Source organism: Capra hircus, chromosome 5, assembly GCF_001704415.2.
Source record: "Capra hircus breed San Clemente chromosome 5, ASM170441v1, whole genome shotgun sequence".
In the NCBI taxonomy this organism is placed as follows: Eukaryota; Metazoa; Chordata; class Mammalia; order Artiodactyla; family Bovidae; genus Capra; species Capra hircus.
The window spans coordinates 22,338,113-22,347,083 of record NC_030812.1 but is presented as its reverse complement, the minus strand read 5'-3'; the positions used below and the strand labels follow the sequence as shown (position 1 = coordinate 22,347,083).

General features: G+C 42.9%; 1 protein-coding gene across 1 annotated transcript; it reads right to left on the bottom strand.

Moving 5' to 3' along the window:
* Positions 7,993-8,738, bottom strand: C5H12orf74 (chromosome 5 C12orf74 homolog). Its single transcript, XM_005680073.2, has one exon. The coding sequence runs from the start codon at positions 8,560-8,562 to the stop codon at positions 7,993-7,995; it is 570 nt and encodes a 189-aa protein (XP_005680130.2). The 5' UTR covers positions 8,563-8,738.

Below are 8,971 nucleotides of genomic sequence, written 5' to 3'. Positions count from 1 at the left end.
AAAGATTCCTTCTGTACAGTGGGCTTAAACCAAGGACTACTGGCCTCTAATTGCCAGGTGCCAATTTTAAAGAAAAACAAAAGACCCTAGAGAATATGAGTGGGTAGCAACTGAGGGTAGCAACTGTCCTATAGTGATATGTGTGTATTAATGGAATAAAAATCTTTTGAAGTTTAGTAAGATAATACAATGTTGTTGTTGCTTTTCTTTTATCAGGCAGGTTTATTAGGCCTTGTTTTGTCTGATACTAAAATTCATGATAAATGTACATTTTCCAGCAGGTGGTTTTCCAACAACTGTGTGACTGGAAAAAGTTTCAGTTCAGTCACTCAGTCATGTCTGACTCTTCACGACCCCATGGACTGCAGCATGCCAGGCTTCCCTGTCCATCACCAACTCCCGGAGCTTACTCAGACTCATGATCATCACAATGGTGATGCCATCCAAACTTCTCACCCTCTGTTGTCCCCTTCTCCTCCCCCGCCTTCAATCATCTCCAGCATCAGGGTCTTTTCCAATGAGTCAGTTCTTCGCATCAGGTGGCCAAAGTATTGAAGCTTCAGCTTTAGCATCAGACCTTCCAATGAATATTCAGGACCAATTTCCTTTAGGATTGACTGGTTGGATCTCCTTGGAGTGTTCTATTTTAAGAACCACAGTATTCTACCTTATATAAGACATATAGTACAAATTGGAATGCTTGTTAATAATTGTGAGTTGATTACACAGGAACAACCAATTAGAATCAGTAACAATCTTTAAAAAATCCCTTTAAAAAATAATCAATAGAGAAATGACAATTCAATTGTCACTTATGGAACTATAGCTCTCTTGGTTAAGGTCTGCGAAATATTTTTTTCCATTATGAGTCTGTCAAGATTGTTAGAAACTTTTCTTTATATGTTTGACATAATTCTTTACATAATTTCCAGTTTTCCACCAAAACATTCCATTTTCTACCAGAACGTTACCAAAATCCATGTGAGATGGGAGACTGTATGGGGAGCCTCTAGCTTACTCTCCAGGGCCTGGCACAGAGTGGCCACTCCATGAATGTGGGGTGAACAAATGGGACTCATCCCAACATGTCACTTTGAACCCAACAAAGACAAGCTTTGGAGCTCCAACAGCACGGAAAACACACCATGCTCTGACATCTTGGGCTCAATCAGTGACAGTTATTAAATCCACATGTGTTCATAGCAGAAGAGTAGCTGCTGGTATCGGTAACTGCCTAGAACTCTGTCTTTTGAGACTACTGCCTTTTCTGGACAAGAGTCAAAATAATTCCCAGTATGGGATTTTCCTGATGGTACAGTGGACAGAAATCCATCTGCCAATGCAGGGGACATGGGTTCAAACCCTGGTGCAGGAAGATTCCACATGCCACGCACACAACTAAGCCCACATGGCTCAGCTGCTGGAGCCTGCTCACTCAAGAGCCTGTGCTCGGCAACAAGAGAAGCCAGCACAGCGAAAAGCCCGTGCACCACGGTGAAGAGTAGCCCTCCTCTACAACTTGAGAAAGCCCCAGTGCAGCAATGAAGACAAGGACAGCCAAAAATAAGTAAATACTTAAATTTAAAAAATACTAGTCTGTTAAAAAAAATACCACCCAGTATGATCAAACCATAGTCATACAAATCCCCAATAATCCAGTGAACACTCAAAAGATGAACACAGAACTGATTAGGAAGGTGGCGGAGGTTGAAAGGAGCTAGAGGGAGATACATTGCTAGAGGAGAAAACTTCCAAAAAGGGATGATACAATTCCCCCTACCAGGCTTGACCTAACCTAACTAATCAACCAACGCACTTCCTTTTTTCCTTCCTTAAAGTTTCACTGAACATCTACTATGTGCCAGGTGGTGTTCGAGACACTAGGGATGTAGCAATGAGCAATAGGCACCACTCCTGCTGTGATGGAGTTTACACTCTGGGGGAGCCGATGCCAGTGCAAGAATGACACAAGGCTCCTGATGTGAAAGGAAGCCTCCAGTTCCCACTCCAGCCTCCAGCCAGGCCCAGATCAAGAAGATCTCCATGATACCCTGAGGCCTCTAACTAATTAACAGTATTCACATATCTCATCACAAGGAGGAAAAAAAAATGTAACTACACGTGGTGATGGATGTTAACTAAACATACTGTGGTAATCATTTTGCAACATGTACATATTTCAGATCATTATGCTATACAGCTTAAACTTATATAATGTTCTATGTCAATTATACTGCAATATAATTGGAGGGAAAAAGAAAACAACAAAATATGTTATGGAGGGCTGAGGTTCACAGCAACTACTAAAGCCTGCGTACCTGGAGCCTGTGCTCCGCAACAAAAGAAGCCACCACAATGAGAAACCTGCACACTGCAACTAGAGAAAGCCTGTGCGCAGCAACGAACACCCAGCGCAGCCAAAAACAAAGCAGCCTGTACGTGTAAACAAAACAAAACAAACAAATGTGAACAGTGATTGAAAAACCAACATGCCATCTAATCATTGGTAGTTACTAACTTTCTACCAAGATTTCACACTTAACGGCTGGGACAGTGCTAGCTATACAACAGGTTTTAAGTAAAAGTCTGGGGAGGATTTAACATTATATTGAATTTAATGTTTAGACACATCAAATGAACTTCCTGTGATTTATCATTTCACTCTGGGGTCAGAATATTTCAGAAAGAGTAAGTCAGTGATCTGCATACAGGAAGTGCCAAATGAATGAATGAATGACCCAGCTTTTTAAAAAAGATAAATTTGAGTTATGCTATATTGTATCAAAAGCTTATTAGATGGGTACTATAGTTAACCCTTGAACAACACAGGTTTGAACTGAGCAGGTCCACTTAAAAGGCAGATTTTTTTTTCATGAAATACTACAGTACTTACACCATCTGTTCTTGGTTGAATCTGCTGACTACTGAACCTCAGATAAGGAGGGCTAACTGTAAAGTTATATGTGGATTTCGGACAGTGTCCTGAACCCCTTAGAAGCATCAGTTGTATTTGCATCTCCACTCAACAGACAAGGGAAGACACAGGCTTCCCTGGTGGCTCAGATGGTAAAAAAATCTGCCTGCAATGCAGGAGACCTGGGTTGGATCCCTGGGTTGGGAAGAGCCAGGTGGGCTACAGTCCATGGGGTCGCAAAAAGTTGGACACTACTGAGCAACTTTCAACAGATGAATACTTTTGAGTTTTTGAGTTGTTCAGAGCCTTGTCCAAGGTCATGCTGCCAGAGAGAAGTAAATACAGGATTCAAACCCAGGGAGTTTGATTCCAATAACTCTTAATATTATGTTGTACTGCCTCTGCTAAGGGCTATTCCAGATGAAACTGGCTTTAGATGACTCTCCAGATAATTTACTGGCAATCAGTGTTTTTGTCTGGTCTCTTCCTTGTCATTTGGTTTTCATGTTTCGGCTATATTTAGCTTTTTCTGATTACTTTTGGGCACTGGAAGGTTAGTCTGTTCTCATAAATGTAGTATGTTCATTTTCCTTCTCAGTTTCAAGGCCCATTGAAAAATTAGGTGGGACAGACAGTTTTCTGGGAAGATTGATTTTAATAAAAGCGGTATGAGGAAAGTGTGCCTGCCCACAAAATGTGCCCTCCTTGTTTCATGATGTTTAAAATTCCAGTAACATGGCTTTATTGCTTGGCTTCAAGTCATGTCCTCTGTCAAAATTCAAATATACCAGGGACAGGTAAGTAACACTCTAAGTCAAGCAGCCTGCCACCCTGCCTGTAATCTTTCCATCCATCCTTTTCTTCAATAAATATTTTGGAGACAGACTCTAGCTGAGTAATGGCTGTTGAGATGAAGTATAAAGTAAGTGGTCTCTGCCCTCAGAAAGGTCTTGTTTCTGAGAGGAGATGGATGTCAGAGAAGCACATTTGTTTTAGATACTATGATTGAGGCATTTATGAGGTATAGGGAAACCCAAAAGGGGATAAATATACTGCTCTACTTGGAAAGATGAGTGTAGCTATGCCTTAAGCTTGAAGTCCCTCACACTTTAGTAAGAATACATTGTAAAGACTGTTTTCCAGGAGGCGTATTTTGGTGACAGGAGGAAGAATTTGAAGTGATTGTGAATTCACTGGAATGTTACACACAGAGGAAACAACAGTGAGAAAGAAATTCCATAAAGAAAAACTTGGAATCCAAGTCCTAACATTGAGCTTATTTCAGAACTGACAGTAGATCGGGCCCTTCTCACTTACATAGCCTGCCAAATTGTCAGGCTATGTGTTAAGAATTTGTAATAAAAGAAAAATCAGTTTTTCAAAAGGGCTACAAGGAAAGAAAACATTGCTGTGATTGCCTGATGGCCACAGAAGCAAGCATTTTTTAACTGAATATACCAGGGTCAGCAAACCTTTATAAAGTGCTGCTGCTGCTGTTGCTAAGTCGCTTCAGTCGTGTCCGACTCCCTGCGACCCCATAGACGGCAGCCCACCAGGCTCCCCCGTCCCTGGGATTCTCCAGGCAAAAACCCTGGAGTGGGCTGCCATTTCCTTCTCCATTATAAAGTGCTAGATGGTAAATATTTTAGGTTTTGTGAGCCATATGTTCCCTGTAGTGGCTACTCAATTCTGTGGCTACAGTGTGAAAGAAGTCATGGACAGTATTTAAATGAATATATGTGGCTGTGCTCCAATACAACTTTATTTACAAAAACAGGTGGTGGGTTGAATTTCTGCCATAGTTTGCTAGACCTTGGTTTATATAATTTCAAAGGCATAGTAAAAGCCCAAGTATGTTTTAAATAAAGTTTTAATAAGTTTTTAGAGGTGAGGGCCCCTCAGTTCCCTCAATGGACAGCAGGGCCTCATGTAAAGAGCCCTTTACCTTACACTGTCTGACTGCATAGCCTGGGAAGTAGCCCTTGGAACAAATGACAGGAAGAGGAGAGAGAGAGAGCACAAAAGACAGGCAGGCAGAGGATCTTTGTGCCAAAAGTGGCTAGCTATTTACCAAAAACTCATGCTTTCAGTGAATTTTTTGGTTTAACAAGGTACTGATTGAGTGGTCTGTGGCTGATGCAAAATTATTTTAGTAGTAATGCTTGAATATTTATTCAGCATATGAATAGTTTATAGTAACTTACTCTTTCATTTATTCATTCAAACATTGCCTACTACATGCCAAGTACTGTACTAAGTCCTGAAGAAACAATGTTGAATAATTCTGGGTCATCACCATATACCAAGGTGTCCAAAATACTTCATCTTTGATTCCCTGTGGTGACTTTCTGTAACTTTTCACTATTTTGTATGCGATGGTGACATACTGAAACTTATCCAGCTTTATAAGGCCTCAAGCCCTCTGACCAAGTTTTCCCTTTGAATCACTGAAGACTATTCCTGTTATTGCCTCACAAAGATTCTGCTAGTCAATAATAGTTACCTGCACATCATCTTTTGCAAATGGTTCGGTGCACCCCAGCAATTAGCCTTTGGGTCTACTAACTCCGTGTTACATGCAAAGTTGGACAGACTTTACATGGTCTAGGAAGCATTCCTTGATTAAAGACTCTCAGATATAGATCTCCATCCATAATGTCTTTTCCAGTTAACTACCCACTCACAGTCTCTACTCAGATGTTCCGCAGGTCCTCAAATTCAACATGTTCAAACTTTCATCCCACCTACCCACATCCCTTTCTCCCCTTCAAGGTTGCCTATATCAGTGAATGGAGCCATCTGCCACCCAACAGTGCAAGCCAGAAGCTTGGAAGTCATTCTTGACAACTTCCTCGCCCTCACCCCTTGTGGTCCAGAATTCACAAACAGTAGGTGGTGGTATCTCCTAACAATCTCCACACCCCTTGTGGTCTACTGTTCACAAATGGTAGGTGGTAGTATCTCCTAACAATCTCCGGAACTGAGATATTTCTTTCTAACTCTACTGCCTTCACCAAAGCCTAACCCTCCAACCTCTCATATCTGAATATTCTAACTGTTCTTCTAGAGTCCACTCTCATCTAAATCTCATGTCTACTATATCCATCTGATCACAATGTTCTTAGGGTAAGGAACAAATTCCCTAAATACCCTATTAGACTCTGCATGATTGACTCTAATCAACATCATCTTTCCCTGAAACTATTCTCTTTTCACTTTCTTTGACACGTCTGAATTACGTATCATTTTAGAGCTTAATTCTGGTCTGCACCTGTAGAAGATTTCCATTAATGGCCCCATTCTTCACCAGCCCTTGTATCCATATAGTTTGCCACATAATACTGGTGACACAATTTCTTGCCCTTGAGTTCAGGCATGTGACTTGCTTTGATCAGTAGAATTAGACAAGGTACAGAGCTCAGGGTCCAAGAGGCCTTGCATATTTAAACTTATCCCCTTGAACCTCTCCCTTCAACGTAAGAACATGCCCAGGGCAGCAATTTGGTCCCATGAAAAAGACGAAGGGACACATGACGAGGACAAATTGATGAGGGACATATGAACTACCCAGCTGAGCTTAGGCTAGATCAACTGACCCTATATTAACACATAGATTTATAAGAAACAATAACCAGTTGCTGTTTTAAGGCACTGAAGTTCCAGCTGGTTTGTTACATAGCAATAACTAGTTGACATTAACATAATACTTTGCATTTGCCTATGGCTTTGTAAATATTCTCTACCTAAGAACCATTTAGGCCAACTAGCGTTAAAATCTACAAGAGTTAAAATTAACAAAGATTGCACAGATGGCTCTCATCCTTCCTGCTATTAACAGCAAACTCTTGCTTGAGGATTGAGGGCCAGTAATAAAACAATGGCTAATTTCCTGAGGGTGACTTTCTAAATGAAATGAAGGCTTTCCCACCAATCCTACAAATTGGGTGGATGAAACCGGGCTTGGATTTTTCCTTTTCTGCCACAGAAGCTCTTCATCCCTGAAAGAAATGGCAAATCCACTGGCACAGCTGGGCGACCAAGCTGAAAGTCAGAGTTGGTTTCTGAAGCGACACAACCTACCTGCATTCTAGATAAAAGCATAGTCTGTTGTTACAGGCATATTAAAGGTTGCCCTAGATTGAAACAGCACGTCTTGTTCCTTTTATCCCTGTCCTCTGAATTTCTCTTTGAAAAACTGTTGAATGTTTCTGGCCTTTACATCTTCTCTACCTGACAAGAGCTTTAACTAAGTGGATGTTAATTACACCACAAGGCCAAGTCATTGACAATTCAAAATGAAAACCATGGCCACCTGTGGCTGTCATACCCTACCCACAAATACTCCAGCCATAGTAAAATGCTGGGCTCTTAAAGGAGACTGGAAATTAATAGTTTCACCCATAATATGAAGTGACTTGGGGGCTGTAAAACAAAGTACCCTGGTTAACACACTATTGGGTCTGCTATGTCAGAACAGAAGATGTAAATACAAAAAGTCAACAGCTTTCATAGCACTGGAGAAAGTAAAGACATACCTGTTCTGATGCAATTCTTCTCTCTGAAATAAATTGGAAAAATACACGTTTTAGTCTTGCTCAAACCCATTCAAAATTCCAAAGCAGATATCTTGAAGGAAGAGGTTATTAACTTCCCCAGTTATTAACGTTTTGGAGTTTTCTTTTTTGGGAAGAAGGTTAGAACATTAGACATTTGAATAATTTGTTCTTTCTGCCCTTTTAAAGCAGCCATGCCTGGTGGTCTTCACACAGCCTGGATTTGCAAGACAGCCACCTTTACTCTCTAATGCCTGAGAGACCACTTCTAACTCGGGTCCGTCCTTAAAGTGCCTTCAAGGATACTGAAGAAGAAAGCGGGCTCGACCTCCCTCTCCTTCCCCAAACTGCTGCACTCCTTTTACTTGACAGCCAGCTGTCCTAAAGACTACGTGTTCCCCCAGCTCGGTGACTTCCTGCGTTGGCTCCCTCAAGGAGGCGCCGCTGCCTTGCCCCCCATCCTCGCCAACTTGACAACCTGAAGACCTATTATGCTTTGCATTCACCAAATGAGAGGCAAGAGGCTTAGAGCTGTGTTACCTGAGGCCTGGGAGGTCCTGGGGTGTGGCTGGGTGCTGGGTGGTCTCCTCTCCGGGGAAAGGAGGCCTGAGGAAGCGACCCCTCCTCCAGGTGCTGAGGCCCGGGAAGGGCACGCTCTTCATCTGGCCCCATTTGTAGCTCAACCGACTCGGCTGTGTCGAGGGCCCTTTCCGAGTCCAGAGGCAATCTTGAGTGGAGTCTCAGGGGCCACAGGGAGTGAGAAGACTCCTCTGTACTTTCACATACCTTGTCGGAAAGGGGACTTGCGGAGCCAGGGGACTCCGGCAAGCCGCCCCAGGCGCGCACTTCCAAGGCCACGTGCTGAGGCGGCGCATGCGCAGTGGCAGTGCCGCGCGCACCTCCGCGCACACTCCCGCAACCGCGGCTTCTTAACCTCCGCAAAGTGGGCGACGTGGACAAGCGGCCAGGGGCTTGCCGGTCAAAGTGGAGAAGATTCCCCTGGTTCTGACAGTGCTTCTTCGACAGGCTTTCCAGGGAGTACGGAAGAGAGGCCTCGCAGCCTGCAGGCTGCACCTCTTGGCGGGATGGCTCCATCTTCTACACGCCACTGAGAGGCCCCTGTTGCTGGAAACTTCCAGGCGATGTCGTCAGAGTTGCTGTTCTGACCACACTGGGGTGGTTCCGTTTCCTCTTCAGATGCCTCTGTTCCTCAGTGTGTTTCCATCCTTTTCCAGAGGAAAATTGCAAGCAAGTGGCTGATCATTAAGAGAGAGCAGACTGCGGAATCTGTTGCAAACAAGGAGATGCAGGTGAGAAAAAAGGTGTCTGAAATTTCACACAGAAGCTTCTAGTTAGTCAGAGGAGCTGACGAATGCCTAGTTAACATTAGTGTCTGTTTTGTAGGTAATTAAGATAAGTGAGTCCAGCCTTCTAATCTAAATTGTGTATGTTTTGAAATTTGTTACCAAATTAAGTCGTTTGGATCCTGCTCCCTGCCTCCTTA

Coding starts and splice junctions, on each gene's coding strand:
- C5H12orf74 (XM_005680073.2), bottom strand. CDS start 8,562: ATGGAGCCATCCCGCCAAGAGGTGCAGCCTGCAGGCTGCGAGGCCTCT.